Here is a 24,044-nt window from a genome sequence, read left to right on the forward strand (position 1 = left end):
AACGGCTGGTATGGGTATTAACACTTTTACTAACCTCTTTGTTAACCTGAAGATGACCTAGGAAGGTCGAAACGCTGTTCTCTGCTGTACAAAGGTTTAGAAAATCCAATTCTAAGAAACAGCTTACTGGATTAGAGCCTCTCACTTTAGGGTTATAACGTAGATAAGCTAGAAGTAAAACAGACACAGTAAGAAATTTTCGTATTTAATTGGAACCACCTGTATCGCACGAATCGTTAAAGTGAAATTATAGAAATTTAAACCAGAAGAGCAGAGCCAGGTTCAACGGGAAAAAATGTGTTATTTATACAGATAAATAAACAAAACGCACATATTTAAATACATAGTCTTTCAGTGGGCCAGCGACAGGTTCGTAGACTTTCAACTCTAAAACCTAGAGTTCGATTCCCCATGCTCAACCGAAAACATAGTTTATTGCATAGCTTTAAACTAAAACAAATTAACAACTAAATATTTTTAATTAACAAGAAAGTCGAAACTATTATTAAATACTTTTGTTAAATCTGTTTGATAAGCTCTGTTTCTGTGAAAACGTTTTGAAAAGTAACAGCTTTCCTGCTCAGTCAACATTTGGTTATTGACGAATTTGGTATATTTTTCGTGGGATTTTTATAGGTGTCACTAGCTTCTGTCTCACTTTACGAAGTCCAAAACGTCCATAAAACAAACTTAAACCTCTAGCACTTTCGAATAGAGGTTCTCGTTACGAAGGTAATGAGATTTTTAGGCTAATTTTAGATATTCATTATTGCTTTGTAGTGAAACCATAGATCTGTCTTACACAGAAATTGTGACACATACAAGTATGTGTATATTCGTGTGTATTGGCAGACATACCAGATAACCGAAATTGTGACTCATAAACACATATCGTATGTAAATGTTCATTGGAACTTTGACATACTGGATAACCTGGATATAAATAATAAAACATTTTGAATTTAAAACGTCATTTTCATTTTTTTTGTGTTCAGATATACACCATATATGTTAGATGATACAAATGTTATGATACTAAAGTGAGTTATTTTAAAAGAATACGGCTGCCAGTCATCGCTCAACTACTGACTTTTCTAGATATCTTTTCAAGGCTCATTAAATTTACCATTCTTTTACTCAGAAGACATTTGTCAATGTGTCTCGTTAATACCCAACGAAAAGTGCATCATGTCTAAAATGCTTCATTCAACAAGATAAAATTTGGCGAAGAGTTTGAATATGTCTATCAGTGTAACTGTCGTTTGTCTACTGTCAACACCAGAAAAAATAACAACCGGAGCTTCCAGCTGCGTAAGTTTTCAATGATCTCGTAAATTTCTATGAATATTTCATAGCACGTGCAAGTTTAGGGAACTGAAACTGTTGTCTGACAGACTCTCCATGCAAAGTGTGTTTAGAACTTGTGTTTAAATACTTTAAAACATGCTTATATTCTATAGTCTTTCAAGTCAAGCCAGCACTTGCATCGTTTCGATCACTGGGGTACTTAATATTCTGCCATTATAACTCTCCAGGTTTTCTGCGTCTCCGCCATTCTATGGCTGAAAAATTCACTCATTATTTTACGTTGGTCATCTAGTTTATTCTTGGTCTGCCTTCTTAGCGCTTACCTACAGTCTTATAAAGGATAGTATTACCAAAGATGTCTGCTTTTCTCGCCATATGAACAAACCACTGTTGCTTCGTGATTCTCAGAGCTCCTAGACTTATGGATCTAGTATTTTTTTATGAAATTATAAACTACCATAATACTGATCCTTGTTATTTCGCTTTATCCAGGGGTCATCCTGAGATCTCTCGTTTATTGTGTTGATGGCTGCCACACAAATCCTACAATAATAACTGACGTCCTTAATATAATTGTTCATGAGTTTTTATATTATCATTCTATATGTAGTATTACTGTAATGATGGCTGCCATGTGTCCTGTAATTATCCCATTTCTTCTTTAGCTTGATTTGAGTCCTACGTTTGTCCTTCATATATTTAGTTTGATTGCACTTGTGGTCCTTATTATAATACAAACACCAGTAATTTCTAAGGTACATACATTCCTTCCCTCATATTGTACTTGTATACACAGGTCCTATATCATTACCTTCCTGATCCTTTATTCGAACCTTTGCTTCTTATGTACAGCAGATTCTAAGGACACTTTGTGTCTAACCGTATATTTATTACAGAATTGTATATTTACAGATTCAAGTGATTTTTGCTATAGATAAAATCTCCTAAGATTACGTTCAAATATGTTAATTGAAAGGATAGGAGAATCTAGAATTAGGTGCTGGCTGACTATGTGTATAGACTAAACGTACATGTATAAGTGTATAATATGAATATTCTGGTGTTTAGGAATACTCGTGTTTATTGACCATCAAACTGCAGTGGAATTACTGCAAATTATTAAAACAGACACATGAAATGTGCAAGTAAAGTGTGTTTCTGTATTACTTTGATAGTATTTTATGCTTCAAGTCCAGATGTTCGGCTTGTTCGTGTGTGTGTGTGTGTTTTAATCATTGACAAAATTACTTCTGTCCAACAGTGCCGTCTTCTTATTGGTTAAAGGTCTAATGCGCGTATAACTCTCAAATACTTTATACAAATGCAAGTTGAGTTTGGAATTTTGACCTAAATGGTGCTTTGTGAACATGTAACATAAACTTCCAAACCAGAGACCTCTAGCGTTCTAATATGGACAAAACTAGTTTTGAGCTACTGAACTTAAAAAGGCAGTCAATTAACGGTACTCGCTGCCACAAGGTTTTTGTTCGATTATTTAAACTAAATAACGGAAATGGCTGTCACTCTTATAACGTTTTCTCAGCTGAATTTATGGAGCTTGTTCAGCAGTAATGTTTCTCAAATCCGTAACAATACAAGCTTACCATCTGGCCGTTCCAAGCCCTTCTATAGGCGAATAAAATGTTTATTATTAAAAACATCTATGGATGGATATTTTTAACTATCACTATAACAGTTTATTTTTTTCATTCTGCCATTCATTTCTCCCGTTATTCATTTTGCTTATTCTTGGATTTTCAAGTTTTGGTCCTGAGTACATTCGTACCTAACATACACCATATTCTCTTTTATCTGGGCTGGGCGTGGCCTATATATTAGCGTGTTGAAATGTGGATCCGAAAGTTCATCACTTGCATCCCGTCACCACTACAAAGTTGCTCTCCGTGTTTAGGGTGAGTTATAAAGAGTGACGATACAATCCCACTGTGTGAGTGGAGTAGCAGAAGATTTCGTAATGGATGTTGTTGACTAGCTATCTTTCTTCTAGTCTATTTTTCGAAATTACAGCCGGCTAGTGCAGATAGTCACTGTGAATACCTGACCTAAGTTCCAAAATAATCAGAATAGTTTATGTCTTTTTAATCATCCACTTTACCAGTGAACCCTTTCTCTCTCTGAGCTACTTTTCACATATCATATAAATAATACCCTGTGTCATTGGTGGACGTCAAGATATCAAAACACGATCCTACCTACCAAAACACGTTCTTAAAGATGTACAACAGCTGAAACAAAGGTAACAGAACGCAGTCAACGAACAACGTAAATGTAGTTTATGCAGCAACATATACAGTCAACGAACAACATACAGGTAGTTCATACAGTAACAGATACAGTCAATGAACAGCTTAAAAGCAGTCATATGTAACAAATATACTGTTAGTGTAAATATGCTTTGTAGTCAATACGATAAAAGTTACACACTGAATAGATGAAGTGAAAATAAAGTATTATTGGCTAGTTCAGTTCAATTCTTTATACTACATTGCAGCACAGTAGCAGACATAATAATCTTAGTACTCTGAAAACTGTTTAATTTCGAAGTGTTAAGTTTAAGGAACGTCCAATTCTATCAACACTGATCAATATGTATATTATTGGGTTATACTAGTTTCGGGGAATTTAACTCTTCATGGGTAACCCTGAAAACAAGTTAACAAAAGCACTTTCACACAAACAGTATCGTTGATACTTTTCATTACGATATAGGTCCAGTTTATCTGTCTTTTATTAACTTGAGTTAAGGGTTACTCATGAGGAGTGAACTTCCTTGAAACTACTACAACCCAATAATACACGTTGATCAAAGTGTTGATTGAACTGGACTTTCCTTGAGCTCAGACATTAAATTAAACAGCTTTCGGAATACGAAGTTCATTTATTAATGGCACGTAAGCCATTCCATCTCACAAAATAATTTTTGCAAAATGTTTCTCGCTACATCATAAACGACGAGTAGGAGGGAAAGGATTCCAAGTTATAAAAATTAGCTCCGTATTCTGTGGGGTTGGCTCAACTCCTCCTACCACTTAAAGCTCTGGTTAGATGTTTTGTAAGTCTGAAAAAGCAGTTTTCCTGTTAATGGAGTGTATTGAATATGAACATAAAAAGATATCCATTTGTATCTCGAAACTCCCCTATCGCCACAAGCTACTGCTATACAACGCTAATTTCAGTTGTTTCATCAAAATTTTATGTTTCAAATGGTATCTGTACACTTGTAAAGACATGTTACTTTACGAATATGCTTCATCCATAAGTTTCCAAGACTGTTTACACTGAAAAAATTCTTTGTTCTTCGAATCTCGACATAAATATTGTTATGGTAATCGTACCAATGTCTCACCTACCTAAAGTGGACAGGGTAATATTTTAACAACGTTTCACTTACCTAATGTCTGACACGGAAATATTTTATTATCTTTTCTCTTACCTAATGTTTGACAGGGAAATGTGAAACATGGAATTCTTGATTTGCGTGTGTGTAAAATCTGTTCATTTATTTATCATAATTCATCTAAATATAGCGTGTACTACGAACAAAACGTGTATCCAAATATCGAAGGTCACGTGATCATGCTTTATTTAATTATAGTTTACACAACTGATAACGACCGCCGAGAAGATGAGAAAATTTAAATAACAGCAAAATTAACTGGTGATATAAAGTGAGCAAGCACGTTGCAAGTCAACATACGACGAATGGATTGACCATGTAAATGGTGAAACATAAAGAATTCGTTTTCGATTTTATACTGTACCTTAGCGAAATCATAAAATAGCGCAGTTTTACACGCATTATTCAATACAAGATACAGGATGACATCGTAACTTAAAAGTGAAATTTAACAAGCGCGCACGATTGTGGTTTGGAGATGAAAACACGTATTTCATTCATAATGTACTGGTTTGTACATGCTTATGCGCACTTAGAGATTGGAACAACATAGTAATTAGTGCAATAACTTGAATTAGTGTTTCACCTAACCATGTACAGATATCCGTTGAATTGAGTTAACTACAAGTGGTTATAAGTTGGGTTCGTAGCCTAGCAATGTAGACAATGGCATTACAGATTCAAAAGACTATATTAGTTACGTCAAATACAAGTGAATTATAAAACTGTGTTAGTTACGTCAAATACAAGCGAATTATAAAACTGTGTTAGTTACGTCAAATACAAGCGAATTATAAAACTGTGTTAGTTACGTCAAATACAAGTGAATTATAAAACTATGTTAGTTACTCCGGATACAAGTAAATCATAATTCGTAGTCTGGACTGTTAATGACTGATGAGGTAATTATCTTATAGAAACTCATTATAGATACGAGAAATCACAAAGTTTAATACTTCGCAGTGTGTAGGTATATTTCTATGTATGTGTACAATTAGTGCAGCGTTTTTTTGTTTAAATAAAATAAACTAAATAGTTTCGGCTTGTTTTTTTTAAGTTACAACAAACTAATATAATTAGTTAGAGGTTTTGATTTGCTGTTTTTAACGCAGTCCATCCCTGTGATTTTGTTTATTTCATCAAAATGTATTCTTTTTTACTAAAACACATACATACATATGTATGTATTATTGATATCATGACAGAATGTCACAGCGTGCACCGCTTATATCACAACAGAGTAACAAGGGAATCATAGCAAGATTAGTTACATTTCAACGAACTATTCTAATGAAACACAAATTGATTTGTATAAATCACGGTAAGGGCGAGGTTTCTGAAGTAGTCTAGACTAAAATTGAGCATGCCCGAAAAACGAAAGGAAAAAAACAACATAAAATGACATATCAAAATCCACACGGTCAGGAAAGTTCGTAACACGCAATTTCTGAAGATTCTAACAAACCTAACCACGATGTATCCTGTTTTCTTTTATTTAATTGAAACTCAGACTTTGTTCACTGGTGATATATAAAACATGCAGCAAACTTTATAAAACCTTAGTTACTGTGCATTCAAATTAGACAGAGACCTACTGGACTTGTATGACCAAATACATTCCAGTTACACAATAGACAAATGTTTTGTAGACAGTAGGCTTAGAATAGAGTACAAGGATGGTTTGTTTTTTCCCCCATCGAACTGTGACATTCAAGTTTGTTGAAAACTTACTCTGAGTAGTTGGAAAATTGTATCTTTGTGTGTGCGTGTTTTCATTTAGCAAAGCCATCTCGGGCTATCTGCTGAGTCCACCAAGGAGAATCGAACCCCTGATTTTAGCGTTGGAAATCCGTGGACATACCGCTGTACTAGCGGGGAAATTTTTTATTCTGTCTTTGTGCTTAAAAGAATGGTCGTTCTAGCGGTGGAAACATTGTACTTATTCTGCTGTTTAAAAAAATTAAATCGCCTACTGTAAGCTTTCAACAAATCTGAATAAATTTGGGATGATTTTAACTAATTTGAGGAAAGTGTATTTACATAATAATATATAATGGATAAGAGTTCGATCGATGGCTTTCATTAAAAATATATTTTCACTGTAGGTTCAACATTTACATAATGGAACTGCAATTTTCAGTTAAGTAAAACAAAATTGTAGTTTGAGCTGAGTACAAACCTTTAACAGATTTGTTAGTAAAACATTCTAGAAAGTAGAGTTCAGACATTTTTGTGTCGTCTTGACAGTGTAAAATGTATAATAGACAAATTAGAACAGCTTGTGTTCCATCTCTAAAATATGGAGCGTTTGAATATTTAACAAACTCTGTAATGTCTGGTATGAAGAAAGTGATTGATTAAAAAGATTAAAAATGTTTTAAGAATCATGCTCAGCCTAGTCTTTAGTCTTCCTCCCCCGAGTGGGTGAGCAAAACGTTTACAAATATACAACGTTATGATTCCAGGTTGGATTCTCCACAGTGAATAGAGAGCAGACAACCTATTACGTAGCTTTGAGCTCAAAATAAATGGTTTGTTTTGAATTTCGCTCAAAGCTACACGAGGGCTATCTGCGTTAGCCGTCCGTAATTTTGCAGTGTAAGACTAGAAGGAAGGCAACTAGTCATCACCACCCACCGCCAACTCTTGGGCTACTCTTTCACCAACGATTGACCGTTACATTATAACGCCCCCGCGGCTGAAAGGGCAAGCATGTTTGGTGTGAAAGGGATTCAAACCCGCGACACTCAGATTACGAGTCAAGTGCCTTATCCACCTGGCCATGCTGGGCCTTCAAAATAAATAGGCACTGTTCTAAAATTTAGGCCCAGTATAACAAGGTGGCGTGTGTTTTTCTCACAGCAAAGCCATATCGGCCTATCTGCTGTGTTCATCGAGAGGAATGGAACCCCTGATTCCAGCGTGTTAATTACTTAGACCTGCCGCTGTCCCAGCAGAAGGACTTGCCAAGAGGATAGGTGCTTGACTCGCAAACTGAGGGTCGCAGGTTCGATTCCCTCTCCTTCCAAATATGCTTGCCCTTACCGTCGTGGAGACATTATAACGTGTCTGTCAGTCCCATTATTCGTTGGTGAAACAGTAGCCCAAGAGTTGGCGGTGGGTATTAATGATTAGCAGCCTTCTCTCTAGTGTTTCACTGTTACATTAGAAACGGTTAGTGCCGATAGCCCTCGTGTAGCTTTGCGCGAAATTCAAACCAAACCTAGCCTAAAATGTAGGTAATATACTTTCGGAAAAGTATTAAAATGTTTTATCGGAAAATAAAAAATGATTTGGACCACTAGAAGCAGTATCGAAACAGTTAACGGATTTATTACACGTGATTATATAATGGATGACATCATACATTATTAAAGTTTGTTGAATTTCGCGCAAAGCTCCACACGAGAATAATCTGCGCTGGCTCTCCCTAATTTAGAAATGATAGCCTAGAATGAAAGTAGTTGGTCAAAACTACCTAAAATCACGTTTAGACTACACTTTTATCAACGAATATTGGAACTGACAGTTATACTATAACGCTGAAAAGGTGAGCATGTTTGTTGGGACGTGGATTTGAGCTCGCGACCCACAGATTATTGCTAAGCCAAAACCGAAACGAAATCGTGGGCATTTGAATTTCATTCAAGGCGATGACTTGTGTACGAAAATATTATAACGTTTCTATGGTTGAAAGGGCAAACCCACTTAGTGACGTGATTCAAACTCGCGATCCTCGGATTACGAGTTCAACACCATCTAGGTCATATTAGACCCAAAAGAAAACGTTAATGTAGTATCAGAATTATAAGACACAAATAAAAAAACTGTCAATGTATATTTTTAAAATATGTAATTAGAAGGATTCGTTTCTATTTAAAACCTTTTTTATGTCTAAACTGAAGTACTTAAAAACATAAATAATTATTGAAACGTCATTTCGCCAGTGCTCGTCTGGCACATTTATATGACCAGAAAAGGTCCTTAAAAAAGAGAGAAAGAGAAGAAAGTCACGTGACACAAGTACAGAAAAGGATTGCAGGACTTAAGAAACATTTTCACCACGCATTTTTTTATTCGTTGTTAAGAAGAAAGCTACACAATGTGTTATCTGTACCCTGACCACCATAAAACGTAACCTACCCATTCCTGGTAAATTAAATCCTTACTTTGTGTGTTAAACATGCCATTTAAATAACCTCGCTCATAAACTTAATACATTACTTCACCGCGTCAAGTGTGCAAATAAATGTACTACATAATATCAAAAAGTAAGTTGGTTTCTAGTGTACACTGATGCTCATAACTTTGAAAATTCCTACACACAAAAAAAAAAAAATATATCAGGCCTTCTACCAGTTCAAGATGCTTTGGAAAGACGGAAAAACAATTGGAGTGAAAGCAATTGGACTTTTCTCGCCGAGTTCTCGAGTTCGAAAGTGAAAAATGCCTCATGAAAATAATACTTTTTGCAAAGACTGGATTAAAACCATCTGACCAAGAGGAATAAACAGTTCTCTATGGAAATATCCATGACTACAGCGTGTGTGGGCTCTCTTTAAGTACTTAAAGCCAGACCATATAAAATAAAGCTTTGCAGAATTCAGTTTCAGTGGCTGTTAATGTATTTTTGATTGCCCATTCAAGCATAACAAAAATACATCTGAAAGAAAACTGATCGTATTAAAAACATCATCTCACGTTTCACGTCGCGTCAGGTCCTCAGCGATGATGTGTTTCTTTTTTAATCAAAATCTGTTCCTCTAGTGGCACGGCGGCATGTTTTCGGACTTGCAACGCTAGAAACGGGGTTTTGATACCTGCAGTGGACAGAGCACAGATAGCCCATTGTGTAGCTTTATGCTTAACTTCAAGACAAACAACGCCTGGCATGGCAAGTGGTTAGGGCGCCCGACTCCTAATTTGAGGCTTATAGGTTCGAATCGCTGTCACACTAAACATGACCATCTTTTCATCCGTGGGGGTGTTGTAATGTGACGGCCAACCCCACTATTCCTTGATAAAGGAGTAGCCCAAGAGTTGGCGGTGGGTGGTGATGACTACTTGCCTTCCCTCTAGCCTTATACTCCTAAATTAGAGATGGTTAGCACAGGTAGCCTTCGTGTAGCTTTGTGCAAAATTCAAAACAAACAAACATATCAATCTAGAATTATTTTTGTTAAGTGGTCTATTAAACAAATCGGGACATAAGTAATTAAAGCTTGGTGGTTAGTACTCGCAAGGCGTGGGTGGAGGGTTCGAATCCCGTCACTAAACATTATAATGAGAAAGTCAATCTCAATTTTCGTTGATGGAAAGCATCCCAAAAGTTGGCAGTGGGTGTTTTTGACTATCTGCCTTCCGTGTAGTCAACCAACAAATATACCTCACTTTCACGTTAATTCGAATCATAATTTTAACATCGCGGTTTATAATTTAAATTGAAACCGCTACTATATACTCATTAGTTTATAAATTAAGATCCACAGAGAAGAACTCCGAAATCAGAAATTGTGAAGTTTTGAAAATATTTGCAGGAGGTTAGAGTTGACATAATTCGATCTGACATTCGCTCTAAACCAGATAAAAGGAATATTAGCAATCCATGTAACATTTGTTTGCAGGGCGTTAGATAAGAACCCGAACAGTCACGATTTATAAACGAAATAATTCAGTTACTTTATGTGAACAATCCGACCGGAAGGCTTTTTCAACATACCTTCCAGCGTTTCAAATACGTTTCTGCCCTTTAGGAACATAAACTGTAATGTTGATGATATATCTTACAAATTAGAATCGATTTTCAAAAAAAAAATTAGGAACTCTAAATCCTAACAATAGTCTCAGTGTTGTAGTCTGAAAAACACACTGAGACTCTTGTTGGTTCTAGCGATTTAATTTATCATACAACTAATACATAGCCAGATAGCACTTTAACCGCCAGTCCTTGCTAGTTACTGGTTAATGTACTAGGAAGGTACTTAGTACACGGGGCTCACCTGACTTAAATTCACCACTGTTAGTATGGATGCAACTTTTGTAATTATACCCTACACTGGTTCAGTATAGTTGTCTAGATTCCCATCAAATTGTTTGAAACGTAGCTTCCACAACCCATGGGATTGTGGATACATGCTGATTATATTGATTTTGGTATACGTTTTCTTTTACGTATACCAAATGGATACATGCTGATTATATTGATTTTGGTATACGTTTTCTTTTACGTATACCAAATGGATACATGCTGATTATATTGATTTTGGTATACGTTTTCTTTTACGTTTTCGTCGATGTTGCTATTACAGCTAAACACAACCATTTAAGAAAAGAATCAACGTAACTACGCCCTACAAAATGACTTTCTTTAAGGAGGAAAGCGTAATATGATTTTTTTTTCTCTTCTCACTTCAACAACGTAGGTGAAAATCAATGTAACTGTTCCAAACAAATAACAGTTGTAAAATTCCCTTCGAACATATGACGGATAAAACATATAACTTTTTTTCTTGTTTGATTCCGGTACTCGCGCAGCGCAACATATACTAGGCGTTTCTAATAGACTAGAGGGAAAAAAGTTGCTAAAAAACACTCACCGCCAACTCTTGGGTAACTTTAATACTGATACGTGAATGTAACTCTTATTTGACACCAAAGTGCGGAAAGATTTTTTTCTCGTAGAAACGGGGTGTTAACCATGGATTCTCGGATTTAGAGATCAGCACGCTCACCAAATTTAGTACCAAAGAAAGTTTGAGATCAAATAAACAGTATCTTCTATAATGTCTTTAAGTTGCTTTTTTACGAAAATTACTTTTTTACGAATCTAAGTTCATGTATGTAACATGAAATACTTTTTTAAAATATATAAAACATCTCATAATTTCACTCGACTTTACATCAAAAGCAGCTTCTTGTTATGATTCATTCTGGTGGTTCACGTTAATTTTATTATTATCTGTACTGAACGTTTCAAAACATCTTGATGAACCAATGAGAAGAAATAGAAGTTGACAATTAAATGATGGATTAGTTTTCTGGTTTTTTTTTATTTTGATGTGAACATTTTCAAAAATTTTGATCTGTCGTTATCATTAAATTTGTTAAGTTACTTTTGCTCTAGCTAAATATTGTCCAGTGTTGCTTCCCCAGATCTGGCCGTAGAGAAAATAGTTGCAAAGATGTATCATGTATGAAAGTAAACAGTAATCGTTGTTTTTGTTGTTGTTTTCCATTGGTAAGTCAAATGAAAAGATCTAGGTTACAACTCTCTTATTTTCTAATAGGAATGACCAGTCACGTGGAAAGCACCACTCGCCCTAGGAAGTATGATGCTATAGATTTTAAGAATATAAAGTAATACCTTGTCAGACTCATAGATTGGATTACGGGGAGCAAAGAGATCATACGGATTTCCAGTAATTAAGTCAGACTTCCACTTCCAACATTTTGGTTCAAAATCCCATCCATGCTCAGGTTAAAACATGATTCTACACATTCAACAGCTCAGATTTGGAAACCAAAATTATATCAAAATTCTCCAGTAGAAGTTATCGTGTTTTACATTGAAACGATACAAACACACTTTAGTTTGTGTTATTATATAAAGATTGTTTATAGTGCGTGTTTACACTTGCGTCTAGTTTATTTACGCACGCTCAGTTATCTTTAAGGGAAATTTAGAATTAATCAGAGTATTCACATTCGAAGGTTTGCTTGTTTGTTTTAAATATTCGCACAAAGCTACCTAAGAGCTAATTGCACCGTCCCTAATTTTTAATTGACAGACAGGTAGTAAACAATGTATAGATTTTACCGTCATCTTTATAACGCGCTCTTGGCTCTAAACGCTGAGAAAGACATTTTTTGACTAAAGAGACGCGAACACTAAACCCGCAGATATGTAGTTAGGTACGCTAGGTACTGAGCCATGCTCGGTCTCACATTGAATAAATTCCCTAGAAGAACGAGTTCATATGAAATTTTGCTCATCCATTCATATCAAAGCAGTATGGAAAAATTGAAACATTCATACCATCAAACAGAAAATACTAGAAACTGGTAACAGCATAGTGTACTTTAAACAACTAAAACACATCACAATTTCTACAATAGCGCTTTACTTCACTGAACTCTTTAGATTAACTAAAACTAATGGTCTTTTACTCTAAGCGCAGCCAAACTTGTGGTATAGCTAGAAGATTATATAAGTGTCAGGATAATTAAAGGAAACAGAAAAAAGTGTGTGTGTGTGTGTAGCAAAGCCACAGAGGTCTATCTGCTGAGTCCACCGAGGAGAATCGAACCCTTGACAGAAAAAGTCTCGTGACGAATAAGAAATACAATAAATCTAAAGGTCGACAGTAAATGCTGTCGATTATCGAGGCTGTCACCCTCTCAGTAGCTCAAATGTACATCTGAAGGTTTATAACTTTTAAAACCGGGTTTCGATACTCGTGGTGAGCACAGTATGGACAGTCCATTGTGTTTCTTTATGCTTCGCTACACACAAACAAAATCAGTTCGAAATTTAGGACAACTTATCCAAATTCGAGTTTAAATTATTGTTATTCTAGGGTGATAAATAAAGTAGTGCCTTACCATGTCGTCGTGATATCATACTGACCAAACTTACAAACATTTACACATTCATAAATGCAACTTTTTTCTCACAAAGGATATTTCCATTCCACGATGCCAATACACGTTTTTCGTAAGGGATTTTTGAGGGTTAGACAACAAAGCGCACGAATGGGTCTTTCGACAGCTTTTGGAGCTTTCCGGAAAGGTCGTTTTCTTTCACGATTTATCGCTGTTTGAGTTGAGGCTGCACCAAGCGCTGTTTTCCACGCACTAGACAAAGGTTTGACGTCACTTCCTCTACTTCGTATACTTCCTGTTCTGGTACCGATACCAATACCAGTTTGTAGGTAGTCAACACTACCAGGTGAACTCGCTAGACCAGCAGATGGCGTAATTTGATGTTGATAAATGTGGGTATTGACGTCTTCGTAGGATACAGTGCAAAGAGCTGGCAAAGAAGCGGAAGATGACAAGCGCCCCTCTGGTGTTTGGTGAAGATTTCGAAGCTCGTCACTAGATGGAAATTCATATTGGGCCGAGGGTCCTTGCTTCTGCTGCTCACCTAGAGAAATGATGAAATAAATGAAATTTTATTCTTTATTAGATCTCCTCTTCTATATTTTTATCTCGTCAGCAATAAAAAATATTGTAAAAAATGGTGATTTAAAAATACAGTATTAACGTTTCATGAATCAAACCGGATGTTCTACCTAACCTGTGAATATGCAGGAAAAGGATCCGCAGCCAGAAAAGTATTGCTACTCCCATCATTCCGTACCGCTTATATTTATAAAAAATGAACTCTGAGTTTTCAGCAATAATTCTTTAAAAAGCTGTATGTGCAGTTTAAAATAATATATAATAAACATGTATATTATGCAAATACGCATTGATAAATTTCATGTAATTCAGGTTAATATAGAAAGTAAAGATACTCAAGCTGACCTCAAACAGCAGGAAGCACATTCCTAAAATAAAAAAAGCAAAATAAAACGTTTCGGTAGTGAGATAGGTGAAGAAATTAGGAACTCTTGATCGGTTTGTTTATTTGTTTGGTGGGCCTGGCATGGCCTAGTGCGTTAAGGCGTGCGCTTCGTAATCTGAGGGTCGCGGGTTCGTGCCCGAGTCGCGCCAAACATGCTCGCCCTCCCAGCCGTGGGAGCGTTATAATGTGACGGTCAATCCCACTATTCGTTGGTAAAAGAGTAGCCCAAGAGTTGGCGGTGGGTGGTGATGACTAGCTGCCTTCCCTCTAGTCTTACACTGCTAAATTAGGGACGGCTAGCACAGATAGCCCTCGAGTAGCTTTGTGCAAAATTCCAAACAAACAAACAAACAAAATTATTTGTTTGGAATTAAGCAGAAAGCCACCCAATAGGCTGTCTGTGCTATGCTAATCACGGGTAACGAAACCCGGTTTTTAGCGGTGTAAGTTCGTAAACGTACCGCTGTAGCATTGGAGGGGGAGAGTAACTCTTCATAAGAACTGCATAATGCTTCTGCGGGTCTAGCCATTTTCTGTGGTTACAGTTCCGCACTTAGGGAATGTTTGGGCGTGATAAGAGAGACAGTTATCTTCCATTATTTGACCACAGTCACCAAAGGTGGAAGGTGTTATTGACTAATTACCCTAATTGTTGTTTATTATCTCAAAATTAGGAACAACGAAGGAAGAAGGACCTAGATTAGTTAGTTATACGTTAATATGCGAAAGAAGATGGAAGTTGTGGCTGCATGAGGTTATGCTACTTAATATACATTTTTCTTGCATTACATCTTCTACGACCATTATGTAATCCAGGAAACACACACTAACTTTCTGTGCTAAATAAATAATGCATAATCTGTTAACAAACAACTTTTAGTTTCATACAAATTATTTTTCTTATCACAAAAAGTTTAGTTATAGAGGAAAAAGTTCTTTTGAATAAGGACAACAAAAAATTTCGTGTTTTATTGCATATAAAAGACAGAGAAAGAACATAGAGACGACATCATTTAGAAGAACAGAATTGTCAAAATGATGCTACTGGTGTTGTCGTTGTAGAATTTGTATTTTTGGAAGTTATTTTAAACTGAATAAACTGGTTTTTTGCTCATTAAGCAAATTCATTTTTCCTCTAATGGACAGGTAAAAACAAAACTAATAACTTTTCTTTATTATCTTTACTTTGTTCGGTTTATTTGCGTTAACAGTTTGTGAAAACAAAACACAAAAGTCTAAAACATCATTTCTAGATATTTATTGTAACAACTATAATGCATAGGTGAAAAATCCCGTAAGAACAGGACACCCATAACAACTGTACCTTTCAATAACATAAATGGTATAATTCTCCCACCTAACATGGATTGTATGTCGTGATTGATCGAAAGTATATCATGTGTCATTTTCCAATGTTGTTAAGGCCTTTGCTATACGAGTCTAAAACTGTTACAGATTCTTGCAAACGGACAATTTTTTTTGCAAAACAGTGAAAACTCGTCGATTCATTTAGGTCCAATTACAAACAGTTTGCTAAAACTCTTAAAATGGTTGTGGACATATTTCATGGCTTAAGGTTTTAATCCTTCAAAGATGAAGAGCCGCAAAATATTGCAGACGACAATCGTTTTATAGTTGTTTTTATTTCTTGTAGCACAGTGAAAATATGCTTATTCCTCTAGGTCTAACTTAACAATCAACAGTATTTTCTAACAAATTTTGCGCTGAAATTAGACAGGTACGTACTTTATATGTTTATTGGTAGGTACACATGATAATGATGAATTATTATATTCTGAAAATTGAAGAAATATTAAACCTTACTAATGATAGTTTATTCTTAACATGAAATCAGAATCTTCAATGAAACGTTACACTTTGAAATCTACATGTAGGCCCAGGGATTTAGGTGAAGTATAATAAGTGACACGGCTAATCAATCAGATTTTAGTAAAACTGAGAACAAAAGAAATGGAATAAAACAATTATTTGTACAACGGAATGGTGTTTTATTCATAATCAGTCAATATTTGTTCAGTGTTTGCCATTTTCTGCTGATGACCAATTGAAGTTTCATCATACACCAAAAATCACTTTTGAAACATAAAAACAAACACACCAAGCGAGTACTGTGTAATAATTACTGGCAAGTAATCAACTAACAATATAGTCGAAAGAAATAATCAAGCAATTATCACTTAATATTTATAACCAAATCTAGCCCATGAATTATACTCCTTAAACATTAAGGCCACCGAACATGGTGGTCAAGCACATGTTTGGTAATTATGATATACTTACCAATCGAAAGAAGTAAATCAAACAAAACTAACTTGAACGGAAAATATCCACCTACCATATTTTCTATAATTTACTTTTTCAAACTAACCAAGAAAATCACTTTCCTGGAGGCCCGGCATGGCCAAGCGTGTTAAGGCGTGCGACCCGTAATCTAAGGGTCGAGGGTTCGCATCCCCATCGCGCCAAACATGCTCGCCCCTTTCAGCCGTGGGGGCGTTATAATGTGACGGTCAATCCCACTATTCGTTGGTAAAAGAGTAGCCCAAGAATTGGCGATGGGTGGTGATGACTAGCTGCCTTCCCTCTAGTGTTACACTGCTAAATTAGGGACGGCTAGGGCGCTCGATTCGTAATCTAAGGGTCGCAGATTCAAATCTCGTCATACAAAACATGCTCGCCCTTACAACCGTAGAGGCGTTAATATGTGACTGTCAATTAGGAAGGACTATAGCAGATAGTCCTCGTGTAGCTTTGCGCAAAATTCAAGCCAAATCAATTAAAACAAACATAAAAAATTACCGACTCAATTAACTTCACTAGTTGTGTTGTTAAGTGAAAAAAAATGTATGAGCTACCACTGTAGTCCGTTTAACGCAAGCAATGAAGTCCGAATATTAATGTCATAAACTCAAGCTTAACTACGAGATACCGGTAGGCCATAATTAAATAATAACCTAGATGTTCATCAAAAAGAAAGTAGAAAAGTGTTTTTTGTGTATGTATATATATTTAACGATAATGTTAATACTTAGAGTTAAGTAAAATAGAACAAAATCAAAAGTAAGAACTGCGTTAAAAACAGCAAGTCCAAACCTCTGATTAATGTTAATTTGTCATAACCAAAAAAAAGCCGAAACAAAATAAAAAACGCTACACCAATTGAAAGAATCCAATGGTATGAGCTATAATGTGGGATATGGAATGAATGTACCCTGGTTTTGGAGGTGACTGAAAAGTAGGACCCACATTGCGGTGGGGATACACCGTCTATCAGTCTTCCCTCCATTCGCCAGTTTCACAGAAAGAAATGAAATAAATTAAAGGAGTAAAATAAAAATAAAATAAATTAAAATAATATAAATAGGAATTAGAAATAGGAGAGTGAGATATGGGTGCTCGAACCCACAACATTCCATATCTATACCACCCTTCACTGTCTGCAGACAGTTGTGGGAAAGGTGACTGCTCTCCAAAGTAAAGAAGTAAAATAAAATATAAAAAGTAAATAAAAACAAAATAAGAATAAGGTACCACCATTTGGGTGTAAGTAAGCTAAATAAACTTACTTTTTGAAGTTAGCATTTCAGCCCCCATTATGGTAGAAAGGCACCGATTGGTAGCCCAGTAAACGATTTATACTAGTTTGAAGGGTCCCAACTAGTTATTTCAATTATTATAACTCCTAACAACACCCATTAAATCTACTGTAATTATCAATTTTCATACTCTGAACAAGTCTTTATATGCGGTAAGGTATTCATCCACATAAAGTAGTGTCAAGTTGTTAAATGACCTTATTCACAACTAAAAATAGTTGTCAGAAATGTTTAGTAAAATTTCTTTTATTTTTATTTCTTTATATTTATTTAATACATTCATATATTTTCTACAGAATATTTAATAATTTTATTTAAAGTTTCTTTATTAAATCATTTAAGATTCATTTTTGTATCACCATTTCAATATTAATAATAAAATATTGTAATTTATTACAAATTTTACAGTATCTGAATAATTATGAAGCTATAATTCTTATAACAGAAGGATATGGTGCATTACTAAAAAGAGGGTAAACCATATACTGGAAAGGCAAAATATTATTTTTATCAAAAATATTTATATTGATGTCCTCATCATAAACTGGCATAGTCAAATAACTAACTCACAAACCTAGTATCAAAATATATCCGAACATGTTTTTTTTTTTATTTGTGGAAAAAATAATATTCTTCCGTTTCATCACAAAACTAACTGACAAAACCAAACTACGGTGAAACTGTGTGGTCGATTGTTATCGAAACCTTCTGTAATTCAAGAACAGATGCTGAGATTAGGTATTCTGGAGTGTTTATCTGACAAACAACGACAGATGCTTTGATCACATTCTGGTAAAAAATTTGTATTTCTACACCATCATATTGCTTGGTTCGAATGCTATTAGGCATTCGAACAAGGTTCACTAACATATGCTGTTATCACAGGTAATGGTGGGGGGGGGGGGAATAATGACATTTTAACTACGTATGTATATATTACAAAAATGAGATCTAAGTTGCTATACGAATATGATTAGTGTAACGCTGAATTCTATTCACGTTTATTAACGCTTAATAACTCTCACGAGCTACCACACCAAATGGTTTTGTATGCAAATTGCGTTTATAATAACATACAAGATATACGAACGGTTAAACACTGACTGAATTTCTCACAAGATATCCTGGTTGTGTTAGTTACGGACAGTAGTCAAGGGTAAAAATTTGAATATTAAACGAGGTGAAGTGATTTTATTTTCATAACGATAAACAACTGACTAAAACACGATGTACTGACTGAACTATCTATTAACATTTATTAACAGACCGAGTTTATAAAAATGTGTACTGACTGAACTATCTATTAACAGACCGAGTTTATAAAAACGTGTACTGACTGAACTATCTATTAACAGACCGAGTTTATAAAAACGTGTACTGACTGAACTATCTATTAACAGACCGAGTTTATAAAAACGTGTACTGACTGAACTATCTATTAACAGACCGAGTTTATAAAAACGTGTACTGACTGAACTATCTTTAACAGATCGAGTTTATAAAAACGTGTACTGACTGAACTATCTATTAACAGACCGAGTTTATAAAAACGTGTACTGACTGAACTATCTATTAACAGACCGAGTTTATAAAAACGTGTACTGACTGAACTATCTATTAACAGATCGAGTTTATAAAAACGTGTACTGACTGAACTATCTATTAACAGACCGAGTTTATAAAAACGTGTACTGACTGAACTATCTATTAATACACCGAGTTTAAAAAATGTGTACTGACTGTGTTTCTACAGATCATGACAACAGGTAAAGACTGAGTTAATAACTAGATATACTGACTGTGTTAACTGTGGATTGTGAAGAGCTACTAACAGACTGAGTTAATACTTAGAGGTAATGACTATGTCAACTGCAGATTCTGAACATCTATCAAAACATTGAGTTAATAACTAGAGGAACTGATTGTGTTAAATGTGGATTGTGAAGATCTACTAACAGACTGAGTAAATACTTAGAGGTAATGACTGTGTCAACTGTAGATTGTGAGCATCTATCAATAGACTGAATTAATAACTAGAGGTACTGACTGTGTTAACTGTGGATTGTGAAGATCTAGTAACAGACTGGGTAAATACTTAGAGGTAATGACTGTGTCAACTGTAGATTGTGGACATATACCAACATATTGAGTTAATAACTAGAGGAACTGATTGTGTTAAATGTGGATTGTGCACATCTATCACCAGACTGAGTTAATAAACAGAAGTACTGATTGTGTTAACTGTGTATCTGATTTTCGGCTACTGGTAAGTTGAACTTGATGCAGAGTCCAAACCTTCAACTACAGTCATGTGAAAAAGTTAAACACCCTATGAAAGCTTGTGTATTTTTGTAACATTTTTGGATATATAGATATTTAATCTCAATTTTAACAATACTGAGAGATTATAGGAATATAACTAAACAATTAAACCTGAAGAAAAGACTATTCAAGATCTTCTGTAAATGTCATGCAACAAAAATGCATATTTGAATTGAGGAAAAAGTTAAGACACCCCCACATTTATGCCCACATAAAATGGCTCAACTCACACATAGGTGTATCATACCGGGTGCACATAATTAGAAGATCGTTACTCAGCATTGTAAATGAGGCTTGCCCAATTTAAACCTCAGACATTTAGTTTGGTGTGCTCCTGACTGTTGAAGTGAGAGTGAGCACCATAGTGAGAACAAAAGAGCTGTCTGAGGCCTTCAGATATAAAATTGTAGCAGCTTATGAGTCTGGTAAGGGATTTAAAAAGATCTCAAAAGAATTTGAAACCAGCCATTCCACTGTCCGGAAAATAGTTAACAAGTGGAGGGCTTTAAAAACAACTGCCAACATGCCCAGGTCTGGTCGTCCAAGCAAGTTCACACCGAGAGCAGGCCGAAAGATGCTAAAAGGTCTCCAAAAACCCTAAAATGTCATCACGGAACCTACAGCAGACTCTGGCTACTGCTGATGTGAAAGTGCATGCCTCTACAATCAGAAAGAGATTGCACAAGTTTAACTTGCATGGGAGGTGTGCAAGGAGAAAACCTTTGCTCTCTAAGAGAAACATCAAGGCCAGACTGAAGTTTGCCAGAGAGAATGTAGACAAAGACCAGGACTTCTGGAATAATGTTCTTTGGACAGATGACTCCAAAATTTAATTATTTGGACACCAGAACAGAGGACATGTTTGGCGTAAATCAAATACAGCATTCCAGGAAAGAACCTCATACCAACTGTGAAGCATGGAGGTGGAAGTGTCATGATTTGGGGCTGCTTTACTGCAGCAGGACCTGGACAGCTCACAATCATAGAATCCTCCATGAATTTTACTGTGTATCAGTGGGTGCTTGAGGATCATGTGAGACCATCTGTACGAAAAGTAAAGCTGAAGCAGAACTGGACCCTGCAACATGACAATGACCCAAAACACACCAGTAAATCTATCAAGGACTGGCTGAAAACTAAGAAATGGAAAGTCCTGGAATGGCCGAATCGAAGATCTTAATCCCATTGAGACGCTGTGGGGTGACTTGAAATGGGCTGTACATGCAAGAAACCCCTCACAGCTGAAAGAATTCTGTATTGAGGAGTGGGGCAAATTTTTTTCAGACCGATGTCAGAGACTGGTAGATGGCTACAAAAAGCGCCTGACTGCAGTTATTTCAGCCAAAGGGGGTAACACTAGCTATTAGGGGGTAGGGTGTCCTAACTTTTCCTTAGTTCGAATATGCATTTTTGTAGCATGACATTCACAGAAGATCTTGAAAAGTCTTTTCTTCAGTTTTCATTGTTTAGTTATATTCCTATAATCTCTCGGTATTGTTAAAATTGAGATTAAATATTTATGTATCCAAAAGTATTACAAAAATACACAGACTTTCATAGGTTGTCCTAACTTTTCCACATGACTGTACGTGTAAAAAAAAAAAAGAGATTGTTTATATTCATTTCATGTTATAGATGTCGTTAGGTCTATGCACCACATCTAACACTTGAGTATGCTAATACAGCTTATGCTGAAAGGGCTACAAATGCCTGGTCTGTGTTATTGATGCATTATTGTTAGGTCATTCACTTGAGTTTGTAGCTGAGAACCTGAAAATAGTACTTCAGTAGATAAAAAGGTAGGCTGTTAAACTGAAGCCTGTAAAAGTGTATTTTCAATAAGGCTGGTATGTTTATTGAAACTTTAATTAGTATAATAGAATAAAGTGTTAATACCCATACCAGCCGTCTTGAGAATACATTTTACATCAATTGTGTTTCTCGTCATCACGAAGAATCCTGTAAAATGTATACTTTTATGCACAGAAGTGGAATGTTTTAATCACATTGTCAGTAGAGATGGTCTTTATGAATCATGATGAAATATTACTGATTAAAAAAGGAGATTAGTCTTTTTAGTATAGTCTCGTATTATGAACAATTTGTGGTCTACGTCTTACCATGATAGGTTCTCACAAAAGTTGGACACACGTAGTCATGATTACATAAGAGCAAATGTTTACTGAACGTGCTCAGCCTTGAAATGCTGCTCCATGTAGTTATGATGTAATGTCCACCTCCTACAGTGGACATTCCAAAATGTCCAAGGAATATACAGGGTGTTCGGAAAGTCACTGTGCAGTTTTGTAATCATATTTTATTCAGTCTATTTCAAGCCAGCAACTGATAGCGGTGTTTAAAAACAAAATAAGAAGGATCCAGGCCTATATTGATGCCAACGGGGGTCACTTTCAACATTGTTTATAATTGTCATTCATATTTACTTCCTGTATTCTGTATTGAAACATGTCTGTTAATAAATATATAAGTGCACAGTGACTTTCCGAACACCCTATATATATATATATATATATATAGCTGCTAATATCTAAATTAGCTTATATCTTAAGACATAGGAAAGGCCACTAGGCCACTAAGCATTGAAGGAAATGTTATAAAAATATAGATAACAAACAGTGGTACCAGGATGAAAAGTGGGAGTGGTTTTGGTGTGCCCTAGTAGCACAGAAGCATCTTGGCTCTGACTAGACAGTTCTTCACTTAATTCTATGGAAGATCGGTTAATTAATGTAAGGGTTGAGACTGTCGAGCCACAGAAGGACAAGAGTACTGTTTCATATCACATCAACGAGGGAAAAAAAGTTGCATAACATGAACCAAATGAGGAAATGTTGTAGTTAAAGACAACCCTAATGATCGGTCAAGCCTCTTGATGGATATGAATGGGACTAGACAATGACTGACACTATAGACATGGAATCTTCAAATATTCCATGGTATAATGTTAGCACTACATTTTGTTATTAATAATCGATTTCCTTCTTATACTAGAAAATTCGTGATATTGAAAAATATATGACTTAGATGGATTTACACCCCCTGATTGCTGAACACATAAATGAATTTTCTGCTGCAAAGATACCCCAGAGTTGCGATACAATCACTCCTCTGATACACATGAGTGATAAAAACTCTACGATTCTTCCTTCCCTCCCTATATTATATTCCCTTGGAAAGTATATGAAATTCACTTGTAGTGAAGTGGTTACCATTTCGTAAGTTGACATACAGTACTAGCAATATGAGTGTTGAGATAATTTCAGCAAAAAAGTCTTAGTTTAGTTTAAATATGACAACGACTATTTATTTTGAGCAGCCTGAAATAAAAGAAAAACAAACTGAGTTTAACGGCCACTATATGTTAGTGTGTTATACGCTACTATAATATATGACAATGTGTAATAACTATACAGTTGGAGAGCAGTATATATATGTAGGTAAATAAAGATATCGGTGAATTCTCACACACGTGTAAAATCACTGTAAATTGCCATTAATCAGCATTATACAGCATGAATGAATCAATTATATAAATAATACAGGAGTAAGTAACATACACATGGAAAAAATGGATTTGATATCATTGGTAAAACTTTGATACGGTGTTAAATGCGATTTTTGAGCAAGCCAATGTAATAATCCAGCATACAGGACAATTCTCTACACACCCATCTGCCCTAACTTTTTTCACTGACTGGAATTCACCTGACGTGCATTAACAAACCTGATTTTTCCTTTAAACAGTTTCTACAACCTTACTGTTAGTTTCCATGTTGTAGGTTTATGTTTG

General features: G+C 35.5%; 1 protein-coding gene across 1 annotated transcript in view; it reads right to left on the reverse strand.

Annotated features, from left to right (window-relative positions):
• Positions 1 to 13,333: 13,333 nt before the first annotated feature.
• Positions 13,334 to 24,044, reverse strand: part of LOC143225332 (uncharacterized) — a 49,971-nt gene continuing 39,260 nt past the window's right edge. The window contains exon 2 of the mRNA XM_076454536.1: positions 13,334 to 13,871. Coding sequence (XP_076310651.1) covers positions 13,396 to 13,871 — 476 coding nt within the window. The 3' untranslated portion in view covers positions 13,334 to 13,395. The remainder of the gene's footprint in view (positions 13,872 to 24,044) is intronic.

The sequence above is a fragment of the Tachypleus tridentatus genome, chromosome 9 (assembly GCF_004210375.1).
Source record: "Tachypleus tridentatus isolate NWPU-2018 chromosome 9, ASM421037v1, whole genome shotgun sequence".
In the NCBI taxonomy this organism is placed as follows: Eukaryota; Metazoa; Arthropoda; class Merostomata; order Xiphosura; family Limulidae; genus Tachypleus; species Tachypleus tridentatus.